The sequence below is a fragment of the Malaclemys terrapin genome, chromosome 7, assembly GCF_027887155.1.
Source record: "Malaclemys terrapin pileata isolate rMalTer1 chromosome 7, rMalTer1.hap1, whole genome shotgun sequence".
Taxonomy (NCBI): Eukaryota; Metazoa; Chordata; order Testudines; family Emydidae; genus Malaclemys; species Malaclemys terrapin.
Window position 1 is genome coordinate 99,037,169 of NC_071511.1, and position 18,650 is coordinate 99,055,818.

General features: G+C 38.0%; 1 protein-coding gene across 1 annotated transcript in view; it reads right to left on the reverse strand.

Annotated features, from left to right (window-relative positions):
• The window catches only part of ADGRA1 (adhesion G protein-coupled receptor A1), a 466,316-nt gene that overhangs the window by 280,458 nt on the left and 167,208 nt on the right, over positions 1 to 18,650 (reverse strand). Inside the window, exons 3-4 of the mRNA XM_054036172.1 lie at positions 15,967 to 16,038; positions 5,932 to 6,003 (exon numbers count right to left, since the gene is read on the reverse strand). Of these exons, the coding sequence (XP_053892147.1) occupies positions 5,932 to 6,003; positions 15,967 to 16,038 (144 nt within the window). The remainder of the gene's footprint in view (positions 1 to 5,931; positions 6,004 to 15,966; positions 16,039 to 18,650) is intronic.

Consider the following 18,650-nt stretch of genomic DNA (forward strand, 5'->3'; position numbering starts at 1 on the left):
ACAAAAACATTTTTTTATGGATTTATATTTCTGTTCGGTCTACACAGTAAAGAACTCAAACTATACTGAAGGTAAGAATTAAGTTTAAAAGTACTGTTTAACGAATGAAGCCTTTGGCAAGCGGTAAATACTGTAATCTGATAAAAAAAAATCTTTTCAGGGACTGCATTATATACAGGGACATGTGCCCTGATGAGCTCCTGCCAGAAAGATGAGGAAGTATCACGGGTCAAAAAAGTTTATGGAGTTCTTTTAAGAAAATCATTTATTCTTGAAAGATAATATTACTTCTAGGGTGTTTATTCAAGAAAACTGTACTGTGCATGGAGCCCAATGACAAATATGCAGCTTGGATGATAACGTATGAAGCCATGAAGATAACTGAATAAATGTTGTAAAGATAGGAGATGCTAAAACCCATTTCCATCCTATTAGAAATTTTGGTCCTATTTTGTGAAGTACTTAGTACCTTGCATACACATCTACCATAGCGTAGCAGGAACTGCACCCTATTTAAGGCTCTATTACAGAGCTCAGATTAAACAAGAACTTTACATCTTTATTTAGTAATAATCTCATCGAAATGGCAAAAACCAATACACAATATAAACCGAGTACAGTACTATATGCATTTTATCATGCTTTGATGAAAAATGATTTTATACAGAAAAAATAAATTGATATTTTATTTGCACTCAAAAGCAAACCCTTAACAGTGACCTCAGCAAAGTTAAGGCAAAAGAACTTCCCAAGTGCATGGAACATGTGAGTCAGATGTGCTGATCTTTTGATAAACTTGATATGAAAGCAGATGAGGTCATGGATAAGTGTCACCCTCCAAGTTTGATGAAGCTGCAGTATGTATTGCTTTTAGGGATCTGCTAGAGATGGAAGTAAAAACCTGATGGGTGTTGCAGTGCATTACTGACTGTAGGAAATATGGAGACGTAAAGGAATGCATTAGACTTTTCCCATAAATTCTTATGTCTATGCTTTTAGCGTAACATAGCGTGGATGGAGCATGCTCTATGCAATTTTAACTCTAATTAAATATAGTTTTTGTTTGCTTATATCAATGGGAGTTGAGGGCACTCAGCATCATAGAGACCTCAATTATGTAGATGCCGAACTCTAAAGTCAGTGAGACCAGTGCTTACTTTTAGGCACATACTTAAACACCTTGCTGAGGTCCTGAGGGTTTCTCAGGGTGAACTGGACTGATCAGGATTTGGCCTACACTATGGTAACCTAAATATTTCTGAATCATCTGCCATCAAGAGTTTTCTGTTTTTCTTATTTGCTGTAACAATGAAGGATGAGAATATTTTCTTCAGAGTTTTAATCAGTGTTAAAGCTGCACAACTCAACACTTCGAAAGATGTAAAACACACACATACACACACAGAATAATGCTAATTTATAAGCTTTTTCCTTCCCTTTTCTAGTTTCCCCCCGTCTTTCAAATGAGGGAGTGATCCCAGCATTTGACTGATGGGATGATTTTTTGTGGGTATCACAGAAGTGAAGTTTGAGGAGGGATTTAAGTGAAAATAGGGAGGACACAAGGGGCATTTGAATAGGGAGTGTGTTCCAGGCATAAGAACAGCACTGAAGAAAGTATAAAGATGAAAACAATGAGTAGATAAAGGGAGAGACAAGGAGAGATTAATTAAATGTGGGAAGAGGTTGAGAGGGTAGGGGGATAAAAATGAGAGAAGAGGTGTAGGCTGGGGCAGGTTCTAGTGGATAGTTTCTTGATACCCCTGCAGTAGTGTCAATTAGATTCCTTACATGTTACTTGTTTTGTACTTTATCTCTACAGTGTACAAAGTGATTAGCTGCTTCAATGACATTAACAAAGTCACAAGAGAATTTATTATATGATATTATCATAAAGATAACTACTGATGATGATTCAGAGTCAGGATGAAATATAAATCAGATGTACTTTAATCAAATAATTGCAAGTAAGCAGCAAGGTGCGTTTCATACTTTTAAAAGGAAGATTCAGGAGTAACTGTTTGTCAAAGCATGTTTCAGGCTGGAACATTTTATAGTCTGAGGTGCTAATTTATCCAGGCTCATCAAAATAGACTCCGATATATCATTAAAGGAAACCCGCAATCTTCTGCTGCTCCTGATACTTAGTTCCGAGTAGAACAGGTGTTTAAATTATTAAGAGCCCCATTCAACACCAGAAATCCATTTGCATACCTGGTTCCTGGAACATAGCATTGAAACATGACCCTTGAGAAGGTCAAAAGGAGATATGAAAAAGACTTGTTACATTCAATTATGTCACTTACAATCATGTTTAGAATATAAAAAGCTCACCAAATATAAGCATGGCCAAAGGATAATATACAAGCCAGGAAAGCCAAGCCAATAGATTAGCGAGTCAAAACGAAGCATCTTTTGAACTACCTGGATTGCAGTCAGCTATACCTGTCATATAACATGTATATTTGCTCTAGGATCATTTTGGTGCTATTCCATTTTGGCAAATTCATCAGTTCCAAGTAAGTGTAAAACCTGGATCAATCTCAAGGAAAATAATCACAAATCATTGACAGGCAGTGATAAATTCCTGGAACAGCGTGAAAACTTTGGATTTCAATACTAACCAAATGTTCAACTCCTATTTATTGCAAGGTGTGAGACTCTTTTTGGCACAAGCTTTGGGCAAAATCTTCCCTCTCTGTGGGTGCCATCAAGGGGTTTATGTTTTTATGTGGATTCAGTGGTTGTACTTGAAACCCAAAGGAGCTTAAACATGTCAGTTATCGATGAATTTATTTGGCCAGGTGGTTTGGTCAGGTCTAAAATAATAATAATAGTGATGAGAATATACTGTACCATGGCCCTTGGCTTTCAGAGCCAGCAGAGAAAATCCTGCTCAGGTCAATGAACATAAATATTCTTCTTACTCCTGTTTTGAAGACAATCTGCTCCAAACTGACCTCTATCAGTCCTTTAATTAAACTAGTTAAAGACCTTTGCATTACCATTGGCACCTGTGACAGTTTTTTCAGAGCAGATCAAGTTGTCCTCCCTAATTCAAGTGAAGGATTTAAATCCTTCCTCATGTTGCTGGGTATGGGTACATGACATGATGAAAAACCAATATGAAATGAAACCTAAAGCCAGTGGTGTCCCAAACTTCCTGCAAATTAAATCAAAGAGTAACAAGTCTTAAAAGACCTTGAATTATGTTAATCTAAATGAAATATATTCCAATTTCCTTTGTTTCATCTGATATTTATGCTTTTAAACATTGTAAGAAACCTAATCTCTGTAGTTAGCAGAAGATGACTAGAGATTTCTCTCTCTTGCTCTTTCCAATAGACTTATGGCTCTCTCTGCTGGTTCTAATAATGGCCTACAAATGATTCCTTGTACTTTGTCATGCTAAGGTAGCAAGAGAGCTTAGAAGAGTTTCTATAATAAGTAGTTGCAGCATTCAAAGAGTATGTATGCGATTTCCACTTTGCTGCTTCAGTTACCTGGACCACGCTTGATTGCTTTATCAGTGCCAGTTACTAGTTTAAGAACTTGTCACCTTCGCATCACTTGCTCATTTTTACTGCTTCAGTGCTTTCAAAAATGTGTACATCAGCACTACAGTTATGCTAAATAAATGTTTCTACACAACTCTTCTACAATTTAGCTGTCTCATGCTCCTCAGTTGACTGGTAAACATGTTTCCAATTATATCAGTGGCAAATGCATTACTACCAGACAATTTTCTGTATTTCAAACAGGTGCTAAACAAGTGAGAGTCTGGGAAGTATTTGTTCATGAACCACCAAGAAAACCCCAGGGTGCTGCTTTCCAGATTCAAAAGATGGCACTAGCATGGAATTAGGAGGCAGTGCATTGTTACCACCATTTTGGACAAGAGATAAAACTGAGGTCTTGACCATTTGTGATAATTAAAAAATAGTGACACTTTTCACAAGAGCAGGGTATTAACCCCAGTGTTCCTGGCTAAATTCCAACTTCATTCTACTTATGTAAATAGCCTTGGCAGTTTCAAATAGATCCGACATTCCTCACTTATACAATACTGCTGTATATTGCTAGAAACTGCCACATGCTACCTCAAATGGTGGCTTCTTTTTCTTGGTGAGTGAGGAGAACTCTATATATCCTATAAAATGTGTTTACTCGAATCAGGCCCAAGGATCATATTCTCAAGCCCACTGAAATCAGAGTGCTAACTGGTGGGTCCATTTGTAGAATTTAAGAACTTTGGTTCTGTTTGTTTGACAGGTACTATATAAGTGTAATATATAGTTTTATGTTCAGAATATACTACATATTCTCACATAAGCACTAAGATTTGAGAATAAACTACTTATTTCCTATTGGCTGATCAAGACAGCAAACTTCCAAAGGTTCCTTCTGCACATGGATAAACTTTTATCATCTGTTAGATGCAATGACACACTCCCTTCAACTTCAGAATGCTTCAGTTCTACTTCTAAATCAACAGCTTTTACAAGAAGAGATTCTTTATTAAATGCACTACTTGTTCTGAGTTTCAACATCCTTGTTGCACTAACATATCATTACATACAAATGCCAAGAAATTCAGGACTGAATGATCCACATGTACAATGAAGCAATTATGCAAGTTAAATTAATGACAAATAGGATGCTGACTGCTTCCTTAAAATTGAGCTGCCTAAGTTAATATTTCCAGAAGCAACCCAATTTGAAGTACCCTGGCTTTCTAAATCTTCCCTAATTTGATAGTCTATGGACTACTTTTTCTCAATACCATTTTGAGTCTTCACTGTAATATGTTTTATTGCACATTTAAGATTATAAAATATTATGCAATCTGTACCGAATATAAACAGGTGATTTTTTTTTTTACCATTATCAATACCAACATTTTGGATTATCATTAGCATGTTTGATCTGAGCTGAGTTTTCAAGCTATGCAAAATGAAAGACATCATATTCTATCTTCTGCCTCTTCTTGGTATGAAAATTAAACTTTCATTTGCATTCTTTGTAGAGTATAGTCTTGATAGGTAACTTGGCTTATACCATAATTACATACAGAAACATATGTTAGAAGAATGGTAAGGCTGCAAAGTCAAGCCCTCAAAAGCAGAATAGGGCTTGAATAGGGGGGAAAAGTGGGGAGAAAGGAAAGAAAGGAGGGGAAAAAATAGATCTACTCCCTTTTTTCAATACCAAATTTTCAGCAAAAAAGGGGATCCTTTTGAAAATGATTTTGAATTTTTTTGAAATTTTTAATGAAAAAGTGTCTTAATTTTTTGATCAGCTCTATTCAAATGTAGGAAGTGCCAAAATTAAAGTTGTCCACGTAAACCTTAGTCTTGCCCCAAATCCGTGACAGAACCAAGAAAAAATCCATTTATTCCACATCCCAATCCAGTGTTGTGGGACTTAAACATAGAGAATGCCCTTTTGCTTTTAGTATTGAATGGAGGCAGGGGTCTTGTAGTACAAATTATATAATCGTGTAATTGAAGATTATACCATAATGCATAAGGAGAAAGAGTAAAGGTTTATTTTTCCATTTAAAATTAGTTTAGATGCTTTAAAAAATAAATTTGCAGTCTTTCCCTCACTCTGCATGCCCCAATGTCTTGCTTACATAACATACCAAACAAATCGGATAATGGCTGGTTTACTTTTATGTTCTTCTACTTCACTCTTGTCCTAGCAGGCTTGAGTGATAGGATCCCATTCTCCGTTTGTCATTAAGCGTCCAGGGGAAATCCACTGAAAAAGTTTGGATTTCTCTAGTTTAAAATGTACAGACACGCCTTATTTTAAAATCCTCTTCAGATTGTTCAGTCAACACAAGTGACATACAATTTCTTGTTCTCCTAATTGTAATGTGTTAAAGGCTTTTTAAAAATGATTATTACAAAATGGTATTATACTCACAATTTGTGAAGATTGTTAAGGCCCACAAATATTTCTGGGGTCAGACATCCAATTCTATTATTGGAAAGATCCCTGAAACACAGAAAAAAATCAAAAACATTAGTTGTGTACTACTGGTGTATACACCTACATAGCCACAAACAGCCTTGTTAGTTTTGATCTTAAGGAATTAGAAATGCTACAAATGAAAGAATAAATATAATTTTTTTTGTAATGTAACATATTTGAATTTAATTGATTTTATAGCTTTTTTTAGTTTGATTACATTAACATAGTTACAAATCCCTCTTAACAGTTAAACTTTCCTGTAACATATTGGATTGAATTTTACATTAATTGCTTTGTAAATGAGTGTCATGTCTCTAGAGGCCTCAAACAAAGTAAAATCAGTCTTCATCTCATAGCAATTTTTAGCAACATTTATTTAATAATGAGAAAATAGCATGTATTTTATGATTTTGCTGCATACAATAGTTTCTGCAGCTTGGACTGAACCCTAAGTATCATCTATTTTTCCCCTTATTAAGTTGCTCCACGCTCAAGGCCTCCTATCATTGCCAACCAGGATGGATTTGATTTAAATCATGATTTAAATCACTAGACAGGAAGACTTGATTTAATCATGGATTTCTACATAAAAGTGCATTCTTGTTGGTTGTTATAACCTTAAATACATATTCTTCACAACTCAGAGATAGATGTAGGTTTCATTTTTAGAAGGTACACACTATACACTTTTATTTTGAAAATTTTTCAGATTAGTTTTACAGCTATATCAGAAAATGAATGATTGTTTGGTTAATTCATTTACCAAAGGTAATTGAAGCAGTGTAGCAAGGCGGTGGGACACCCCACAGTCCCACTGAGGGCCGAACCTCCCCTAATCCCAACATGGGCGGAGCCACCGGGTCCGGCGCCCGCCCCTCCGAGGTCACGGCCCCGACCCGGACGTATAAAAGCCCGCCTGCAGAGCTCACTGGAGCCCAGGCCGGCGGAGAGAGCAGACGTCCGTGGCCGAGCTCCCACTTGGGAAACAGCCGCAGGCCGCGACCAACCTGCTGACTCACCGGGCCGGTCGAGCCTACCTCTCGCCCGATACCCTGAGGAGGACTGGCCAAGCCTGCCCCGTGCCAGGTACCCCAAGGAGGACTGGCCAAGCCTGCCCCATGCCAGGTACCCCGAGAAGGACTGGCCAAGCCTGCCCCGTGCCAGGTACCCCGAGGAGGAGCCGAGCCTGCCCTCCGCTACCTACCCAGAGGAGCCAATGCTGGTGGAGAGCACCGACGACACTAAGACGGCCCAGGTACCATACGAGGGGGAGTGTGGAAGTAGCCCGGGGGCAGCCGACCCCAGTCTGGCTGCTACACTGCCAGAGCCTATGTCTGTGTGTTGCGGCCAGGATCCCCACTGACAGCAGTGAGTTTCCGTCACTGCTAGGGCCCCGGTCTGGGACGCAGTGGAGTGGGAGGGCCTGCGTCCCCTCTGCCACCCACTCCTTGGGTGGCAGACTTCCCCTGTTTCCCCTGGCATAGAGAGGCTGGGTACCTGATTGACTATTTGTTTGCTGCCCAGCCCTGACCTAGGGCCTGGGCTGCCCAAAACTGACCCAGCCTGGGCCGCCCAAAACTGACCCAGCCCCTGCTATAAGGCCTGGGCCACTGACCTAGGGCCTGGGCTGCTACAACTCCCAACCCAGCCCCTGCTTAAGGGCCTGGGCCTCTGACAGACTATTTGCTTGCTGCCCGCCCTGACTTAGGGCCGGGGCTGCTATAGACTTTGCCTCAGCCCTTGCTTAAGGGCCTGGGTTTCGGACCTCTTGCCTCAGCTCCTGCTTATGGGCCTGAGCCCCTAACTGTGTGCCTTTTGTCCCAGACTGCCGCCAGACCAGACCGAGGCGGTGGGACACCCCACAGCCCCACTGAGGGCCGAACCTCAGCCTACACCTACTACAAGCAGGTATTTATGAAGTCATTGGGAGGTGAACTATCTCCAATTCAACAGGTTAATCATTAATATTTGAAGGATTTTCTTGCCATGCTGTATTAGGAAAAGATCACCACCAGACAGACATTTAAATTGTTTTATTTAACTAAAACAACGTTATGTATTCTGGATTTTTTTCTTCAACAGCAAACATATAATATTTTAACAAAACAAGAATATGAATTTTTGAATTTAGTTAAACATTCAAGTTTTTTAAAATCAGGTTTGTTTTTGTTAAATTGGTTAACTAAAATAATTAAATGAAATATTAAAAAAAATTAAATCAACTATTTCAGCCAGGTCAACATGAGAAACTTAAAATATTAGCTTCTGCAGCTAACTCAGTCGTCTTCACCTTCATTTTCCTGTTTGTTCATAATCTGGAAAAGAAAAACATGCTATCCTGCTTTTTCAGGTCCCAAACTATTTCTCAATTTGGAATGAATTAGTCCAAAGGAAGAAAATATTCTTTCTACAGCAGCAGAAGCAGCTACTGCTGTTAAAAGTGAGATAAACATTTGGATTCAGAGACTGTTGAAGTGATAAAGTGACTTCCACCAGTTCACTAGTGTAACTTTCTTTAAAACATCAGCAAGCATATATTTCTCGACTGGTTCACCCTTAGATCTGAAGTTTATTATAATTGGCATTATGGAGGGATGATTGCTTGTTGTCCATGTCAACTCCTCTTCTTCAGCAGTTAAGTTTGACCCTGGTACCGAGTATTGAGAATATTTGCAAGAAAATGAGCTGGAGATCGTGCTTGTCCCATTCATTTTTTTAATGCTTGTAATTTAACTCTGTCATTGCATATTTCTCTTTTTAAGATCTCACTCAGATCCTTCCACATTTCAACAGCGTCAGCAATAAAACAGCTATTTCCCTGCATTTTGTTCAAGGCTACAGAAATAGGCTTCAGGGTATTCAGCATGTGTTCAACATTTCTCCTAGCCCAATGTTGAGAACTTTGGCTGTGACGGTGCCATCTATTTTTTTCACAATTTTGTTCACAAATCATCATCAAATTAGGTGAGTTCTTGATATAGTGCTTAAAACAGTCCAGTACTGAGTTCCATTGCATGTCTCGTGGCAGAGTGAGCTTGGTTCCTCCCACTTTTTTCAGAGAAGCTGCTGCAAAGTGGTTGTTATGGAAGTATTTTGCAATTTCAACAACGTTAGCCTTTATTTCTGGAACACTGAAGTCTTTGGCTAGGAGGTGCATCAAATGAGCACTGCGACCGTATGTTGGGACTCTCTTCACTCTCTTCTAAATAATTTCTTTTAATCTTGGATACATTTGCAGCATTGTCTATGACCAAGCTGTACTAGACATTTGAATTTTTGTTCAGTTTGTTATAGCTTTTACTGCGACTTCTTGTAAATATTCTGCTGTGTGTGTGCGCATTGCCTGATGTATCAATTGTTTCTGTAAGGAAGACATCCCATCTTCTGTTGTCAGACAAGCACATACAACAGAATCATTGTGGACATTACTCCATCCATCAAGACTCAGGTTAACAATTTTACCCTGTAGACCTTTTGCACACTGCTCAATTTCTCTTTCTTGCACTTTATCCAGCAATTTCCCTGCGACATCTGCTCTGTTGTGTGGACTGTATCCTGGTCTTAATGACTGAACCATTTTAATGAAGTGTGGGTTCTCAATCATATGGAAAGGAGAGCTTGCTGCATAAACAAACTGGCCAATTTTTTCATCTATTACCTCTTTTTGTAATCTGCCGATTCCTATCACAAACTTATCTATGGTTGTTTCTGGATAATGGAGATTTTTTTTCTTTTTGCTACAGGTCATATACTGTGGCTATATGACATATATGATGTGACTGAAACACTATCCTTGGCAGATAACTCTGAAACTATAGAAAATGATGATGATTTTAAAGGTGGATAGTCTTCAGAATCCTGTATGTTGAGGATGGATTCTCCTAAACAAAATAAGTCAATGCAGTTATTTAATTATTATTATTACCGTACTGCTCATTTAGTATTACTCATTGCATTCACTGACACTCAGTACTACTTTTAAAGGTGAAATTGTAAAAGGAAGATCTGCTTATTTCAGCTGTTTATTTTTTATCACAACTGCATCTAAAATGATAGGTTTCAGAGTAGCAGCCGTGTTAGTCTGTATCCACAAAAAGAACAGGAGTACTTGTGGCACCTTAGAGACTAACAAATTTATTTCTAAGGTGCCACAAGTACTCCTGTTCTTTTTTCTAAAATGATAGTGCCATAGAGTAACAACTATATTTTTTGTTCAAGAATAGTCCAGAAGGAAGACAGGCAGTCCTTAAGAAAGAAGTATGAAATGAAAAAGTTTACCAACCTGAAGATTCTGCATGTTCAGACATGTTCCTTTCCTCATCTTCAATGCAGTTTCCTCAGAAGGAACGCTTCTCATGATGTTGTTTTATTCGTGCAACCAGGCCTTGTATTTCTTTGTTGCACTGTTTGCATTTTGCACGCATGCCTGTCTTACCCACAGATAGAGGAATTTCATTAAAATATTCCCAAACTGTGACTCTTTTACAGCCTGCTGCCATTATAGGTTTTCCCTTCTAGTGAGAGAATGGTATGGTAGATCTCAAATCAATGAAGGCTACGCTCAAAGACCTCAAGACTTCTGGAATACGCTGCTCAAACAGTTCCGCTTTTGTTTCTACTGCCTATCCCTCCCGTCTCACATTTATCTCCAGACTTCTTCTCCTTGTCCAGATCTATTCTGCCTCCAACAACCTTCTATTCATTGAACGTTTTGAAACTTTGCACTTTTAGAGAGAGGTAAGGGATGGACTCTGTATGCACAAATTTGCAGAGGCAGGGCCGGCTCCAGGCACCAGCTTCTCAAGCAGGTGCTTGGGGTGGCCGCTCTGGAGAGGGGCGGCACGTCCAGGTATTCGGCGGCAATACGGCGGACGGTCCCTCACTCCGCCTGGGAGTGAAGGACCTCCCACCGAATTGCCGCCGCAGATCGCGATTGCGGCTTTTTTTAGATCGCGATTGTGGCTTTTTTTTTTGTTTTGTTTTGGCTGCTTGGGGCAGCCAAAACCCTGGAGCCGGCCCTGTGTAGAGGGACAATAGAGTTGAGGTCTGTTATCTCTCATCTCCATATATTATTGATTTAAAAACATTTTTGCTGTTAACAAGCATATTATCTCTGGAGACACAAATCCACAGTTTGAGAACTGCAAAACTAAGCATCTCTGATGGGATCTTCTAAACTGAGCACTGAGTCCCATTGGGTAGATAGAAAGATTAACCTAAATCTATACAGAAGCCCTTGGAACCCCATAAAATTGGGTCCCTAATCCATGAACTATTGGAACTCATTTACAAAACTTTTCTTAAACATTACATGACTATATTGTCTCACATCATAGAATTAGAATTTATAATCCCTATTCCATGATCATATATCTTTGAGCTATAATGTATTTTAATTAAAACTACCTTTAGATTGGCTTTTTGAGGAAAAACCCTTTTTATCAAAATACACCCATTTAAATAAAAAAAATCCATTTTTTTTTAATCATTGATTTTTATCCACCTTGTTGCCAACATTCTTCCAGCTGAGGAAGACTGGATGAGAGTTTTGAAGCCATCAATACCACTCTTTAACTAACTAGAAATTTAACTCTTGAGAAATGCAAACAGTGTACTGCTGTCTCTGCAGAATGCCTAGGGTCTGCAGACCAAAATTTAGGCTCAAACCATAAATTTTGGATCTAGATTGCGAACATCCCAAAAATTCAGAGATGTCTGTATCCAGGAGTTTGTGCTGAGAAGTTGGGTCTCAAGGGGGAAAGAGATTAGGACCGCAGAACTGAACATCCATCTCCCAGGTGATATTAACACAAACCACGAATGTCTTATTGGAGATCCGTATTAAATGTTATAAAAAGCAAAAAATCAAAATATTAGCCTTGGGTAAGCTTTCATTATTATGCCCATTTATACTCTAATTTCAAAGCTAACTTCTATATAGCTGACTGATAACCATAATAGAAAGCTTAAAGCACTAATTAATAGTTGTCATAAAACCAATTTGTATTGTAGCTTATAAAACCAGGGTTGGGGCTGTTAGGGAAGCAGAGGGTATTTCTTCTGTGTTTTCATCTCCTTTTCCTTATATTCCAGTGTGCTTCTGACACAACATACAAAACATTGATGCAATAGGGGCAGGTTATAAGCAGCTAGGTCAGAAAATTCACAGAAGGCCCAGGTGAAGGAAAGGGGGTAAAATCAACTTCTCTTGTTCAAGCAAAAGAACATAATTCAGCAAAGTTTCTGGCTACATTTCTTACAGTTTAACAGTATAAACTCTACAAATAATATTAACCTGACCAAAGTAACAAACAGGGCAGCTGTTATGTCTCTACCACGTAGGGGGTGTTTGGCCCTCCCACAAGAGTATACCAGCCACTTCATAAAACACTAATCCTCACTAGATTTTCAACTTAACCTGAATGCCTCCCACTCAAGGAGACGCTCGTAGCAAGGATTCCAAAAAACCCCATTAAGGTATAACCCCAACCTCCTCCCCCCCACCCCAACACACTGTGTGTCATAGCAGTGTCTGTTCTTAAAGGTACAGATGGGATGGGCTGTAGCAGGTCTGTGGGACCCTCTCAAGAATACCAAAAGATTGATACAACCCATCACACCAGAGTAATAACATGAGGCATAAAGTCACTATGATGTGACTATAGTCTCCAGAAGAGTGTATGCAAGATTATACTCTATGTAATTCATAACTGAGACAGCGTACGCTTTCAAGAGGCAGCTACCAGGGCTCTCCCACCATTTACAAAATGACAGCTGCAAGTAAGGAAGCCTTTGCTGCATAATTCCAGATTTTTCCACTCTATGTATATTCTCAACTATAATCTAATTTCCTGACTTTCAAATGTTTGTAATTTTAACTTAAATTTCTTCAACTATGTTTTTTGTGATAACTGCAATGATCTAATCATCTTTCAAATGAACAGATAACCTTTTACAACATTAAATCTACTCTGTTTGGGAACCAGATTGCTATTGCTTCACATATTGTGCCACCTTTCTTTGCCACCCTATTTTCTCCTATTATCCTCTGCATGTGTCAACACACATGTCCAAAATAAGAACGCAAAAATAATAATTTGAGGAATGATGTTGCCATCTTGTAACTAAATCCTCAGAATCTTGGAGAGCCACCCCAAAAAAAAAAAAAAATTATGGAAGGAACAGGGCATCTTTTAAAACTCACTGTGTTTCATGTAATACTTAAAAATATGAAAGTTTTGGATAATCAAATATTACTGACTTACTAGACATGAAAATATTCTTGTGCAGCTAAACATTTTAAAGTAATTTTTAAATATAGCATACATTTTTTTTATTATATATGTCTCAATTATAGTAGCTGGACTAGTCCAGAAAAAGAGCAGTTTGTGTAGTATTAAAAATGTTAATTTATATTTTTTTCAAACCAAAAGCATCATTACCCCATAATGAACACTAGCATAAAACAGAAATACATCAGTACTTTTTCTAATATGTCAGTGTCACTGGATTGTCCAGAAAGTCTGTAGTTTAATTAAAAAAAAAAAAAAAAGGAAGGAAAATATAACAGCCAAATCGTAAAATTGTTACTTGGCAAAACTGTATCTGAAATCAATAGGAATTTTGCCTAGCAAAGACTGAGCAGAGATTTCAGAATATGGATCACAGTATGTGGCAAAACTGTGTAAAAGTAGATTTCAGCCAAAAGAAAAAAAAAATCACAAAACTAAAAACGATCTTGCTATCCTATTCATGTAGTTCTCAAGAAGAGACATGCAGTAACAGGCTATTTCTAACAAAACTACAGCACATGTATCCTCTTCTCAGCCTCTAAAATAACAAATGCTATTTTCACAATATGTTGCATAAGCTGGCAGTAACTGAAATCTGTTCATTGTAAACCATTTTTCCTAATGAAACATTAGCAAAGAGCTCGCACCAGCTTGCTGCACATACCTCTCAACTGATCCTTATTATTTTAGGTCCAATTTGCTGCATGTTACAAAAATCTGGTGTTCATTTTTAGTTGCAAAATATTTACATCAGAAATGTTGACTCATGAAATTGATCTCACAGAAAACAAATATTCCTCTGTTAAAGAAATTAGTCCCACATTTTTGTGCTTCCCAAAATTTTATTTTTTATGTATCCATCATTTTGGGGTTAACCCATATGGTAATGCAGTTTGCCATTGTAAATAATGAATTCTCACAATACAATCAGTTCTCAGAAAGGGTTATACACAGGAGAAATTGTTAATTTTTATAGGACCTTGACAGCCTGCAATTTACCCAGCTCAGACTATGTCTCCTTCAGTGGCCTATGTTACACTAGCTTCAGCTGCTTGCTGTATTACTCGTGGGACATGTGAAACAATAGTAAAATGAATGCAAGTACAGTCAAAGTAATTACAGCATTCAGACTTCAATAAAGTTTTTTATTTAGAGCTGGCTCTGGTTGATATTGTGTAGTGATCTTCTACTATCCAAGAACATTCTCCTAGTGGATAAGCATGGAACATATCAGTACCAAACACAGAATACATCTTTTTAAAGTCTGGCGAGGAATATCTCAGGATTTCCGTGGGTGACTAGAGCTTCTGCTGAGCAGTCTTTTTGCTAGCTGTCCCATCTCCTAATACCTTTTTCCCTTCTTTGCCTTCTCTTTTGTGGTCAACCTTTTACTTCCTCAAAATGTTTCTTTTCTGTGACTCAGAAAGATTAAATCATGGCTTTTACAGGTTACCCATTCTTTCCACAAGAGGTCAGGGTTGTGTTATTAGATTATATGGCCGCATCAGTAATTAACATTCATTCTCATCATTGCACTACAATTTAATTATCTGTGTATGCAATACAGAAAAAAATTCAAATATAGAGATTATAACTAAACAGCAAATGCGTATGATTATATAACCATCTATTTTTCGTAAAATTACCATCCACAAGCTCTAAATGAAGAATTTACGCAGTATAGGGCTTTACTTATAAACATAACTGCATTCACCATTCTTTGATGTTAATTAACACTGCTATTTACAAGACATTGTAAAATTAGCAGATATCAAAGTCCTTTACTAAAGCCAAAGAATGTTAATGAATATATTGTTAGGGAATTAATGAGTTAAAAATATAAAGGTATATACCAAAAAGTACTATTTGAAATTTGACCCCATTATTTTGCATCAAATTAGTAGGGAAGTAATATTTTAAAACCTGACTTCAAAAATACACAGTTATCACATGATCACCAGTATTCTGAAGAATATGGTGTAAAGTATGACCAAAGAGATTAAACAACAAAAAATAAAAAAGACACAGAGTAGAGTGGACTTAATAGACAAGAAATTGGTGAACTTAACTTCTTCAGCATGCAGAATCTTCCTTTCAAGGAAATTGTTTTATAAATCTGACCTATGGTGCGTATGAGTAAAAGTGGACCTCATAACAAAAGAAGTTAGTATGCAGAATTTTTATTTCAATGTACTAGTTAAGTCATTAGTTACACATTTTTTAAAAACTTATCAACTACAGACTTATTTATTTAGACATTTAATAGGGTGTTTCTTTGCTAGAAGACAAAAAGATATTTTTAAATACTCTAAAACATGCTCCAAAAGAGAGCGGAAAATAGGAATAAGACCTATGTAGAAGAAGATAGCTCAGTGGTTTGAGCATTGGCCTGCTAAACCCAGGGTTGTGAGTTCAATCCTTGAGGGGGCCACTTAAGGATCTAGGGCAAAAATCAGTACTTGGTCCTGCTAGTGAAGGCAGGGGGCTGGACTCAATGACCTTTCAAGGTCCCTTCCAGTTCTATGAGATAGGTATAAAAAAGATTAAAAGAATCCATGTACAGTATGTGGTTTTATGTCCTTTGCCTGAAGTCCTTCTGTTATTATTGCTTGGTGGCATACTCAAGTTCCCCCAAGGACAGAAATGTCGATATGAACACAATTTGCAGAGTAATTCAATTGGAATTAATACTTACAAGCGCTTCAGTTCTGAAAGTCCATGGAAGGCTCCAGGCTCAATAGTGCTAATCAAGTTATTCTTCAGATCTCTGGAGATATATAGGAGGAGCAATTAATTATCACTCTATCTAGAATACTATTCTTATACATGAACAGAAGAACAAAAAAGATAACATACTAAGGCTTATCCTAATCTTTATTTGGATTAACTCAAAACCAGACTGCATGCATTTTACATAGCAAAAATGAAAAATATTAACAAGCTCACAATTCGGAAATCAATGGGGAGATTTTGCAATAAAAAGAGTTGGTTAAGATTGGGGGAAAACATATGTGGCTAAAAATAAATAAATATTGCACTTTGTTTTAAATTCTTTTTTAAAAAATTCCCCCAAACAAGTTTGCCAGCTTTACCAGCCTAAGGAAAAAGGATTAGTCAACAGAACATTTTAAAGTGAGTGAAACAATTAGATCAACCTATTGGTTGTTATTCATTGTGCTGTGCCCTTTTACACTCAAAATATTCTTCCTTCCCACCTACGGAAAGCAAAGCAACTGGCATTTGGTATATTGTGCAGATAGATCAGCACAGTGCATTGGCACACATACATATTTGGCAGACAGGTGCTTCATTTTGTACTTGGCAACTATTCAGATACCAACTATCCAGGGGATCAGATGTTGTAGAAATAAAGAATATTTTACTAGCATTAGTAACCTCATCTGCTACTGGCGCAGTATCTGAGGCAGTGACTCTGCTCTCAATTCAATCTCTACTATGAGATTTTCTGATGAGGTTTTCTGATGCTCTCCAGGATTCAGATGCTGAAGAGCGTTTTGGGGGTAATTAGAAAGACAGGCATAGGAGATATCTGCTGTAAATTCTTGTAGACTCTTGGTGTTCATCTTTTAAACAGTATGAAACTCATAGTGGATGGCTGGCATTCAATAATATTAGTGATGGTTTCTCAGGGCAAGTCTACATTACAGCACTAGATTGGTGCAGCTGCGCCGCTGTAGCTCGTCTGGTGAAGACGCACTATGCTGATAGTAGAGCACTCTCCTGTCGGCATAATTATGCCACCTCCACAGGAAACGGAAGCTATGTCAGTGGGAGAGCGTCTCCTGCCAACATAGCACTGCTGTGAACAGCATGAAATTTGCGTTGATTGGGGGCAGCGGGAGCTTTCACACCCCTGAGTGATGTAAGTTATATCGAGTTAGGCTATAGTTTAGGCCTGCCTTCAGACTGGCGAAAACCAACCATCTACAATGCTGTCAAGTATCAGAGGGGTAGTCTGGATCTGTAAAAAGTGAAAGTGTCCTGTGGCACCTTATAGAAGCTTATGCTCCAATACTTCTGTTAGTCTATAAGGTGCCACAGGACACTTTATCGCCATCTACAATGGATGCACTGCTTCTGGTAGTACCACAGTGTAGATATGTCAGCACCAGTATGAGTCACCCTAGCTATGGATTTCTATTTTATTGCAAATACAATACATACCAAGTGAAATCCTGATCCAATTGAAGTCAACAGGAGTTTTGCCATTGACTTCCATGGGGCCAGATTTCACTCACAATATTTATTTTGAATAGGACATATTTTCAAATAAGAGCCACACATGAGAAACCAACTTTTTGTATCTTTTGCTAACTATATAGGCAGACCTCTACATTCACTGTTTCAATAAGGTGTTGTGTGTTAATGCTGCTTAGCTTTAATGCTGGTGGTCCATTAATGCTCTGTCTCCCTTATATTCTTCAGTCACCTATTGACTGAAAGCTCGCTTCACATAACTTCCCCCCAGTTCCATTAAGAAGGAGACCATGACCGCTTACATACAAGGAGGTCCAGTAACTTCTATATTTGTGAACATTTGAATTTTTCCTATTGACTCGATGCAAAAACTGTTTATATAGTTATCGTTATACAATAAAGAGCAAGGCTATCGGGCAAACAACAGTAATATTCAAACCTGACTGAAGGAGGAGTGAATGCCTCACAGCATTTCTACTATTCATCCCTCATTTCAGCCAGAGGAGCATATTTAGGTAGTCACTTGTTGAAGTTATAAATATAAACCTGGGCCAGGATAATCATACTGTGATTATTACTGCAGCTAATAAAAAAGCCTAGCCAGCTCAAAGATTCTGCAACAGCTCAATCTACAAACGCACATAAGCAAGAACTGAGTACTCCAATATTCACATTTACTTCAATATTCATACTGTCAAAGATACTGTTAATGGACTAGACTACTGCAATGCATTTGTAGATCTCTTGAATAGTGTCCCAGGCCTTTTTGAAGACATACTTGAGCCTTTGGTCAAGGTTAACCAGCAGATTATTTTCTTTTGGTGATCCGGGTTATTCACCCTGTATAAACTTCAACCACAACTAAATTCCCTTAACTCTCCGAAATCCAAAATAAAACCTTGCAGCCTATTGAACTCTGTCCACAAATAACATCAGGAGTTAGCCTTCTCCAGTCAAGACACCTGAAAAATACCTCAGCTACTTAAAGGTGTAACCTTTTGCTGCTTAGTATATTCAGTCTATACCATCACAGCACTCTACATGCAGATAAATTTGAAGACCGCTTATCAGCTTCATCTAGTGCAGATGTCCAAGTTTAGAGAGGTTAAACTAATAAGAACACATTACAACAATCATCCATATTCTACACTGGTTGCCAAT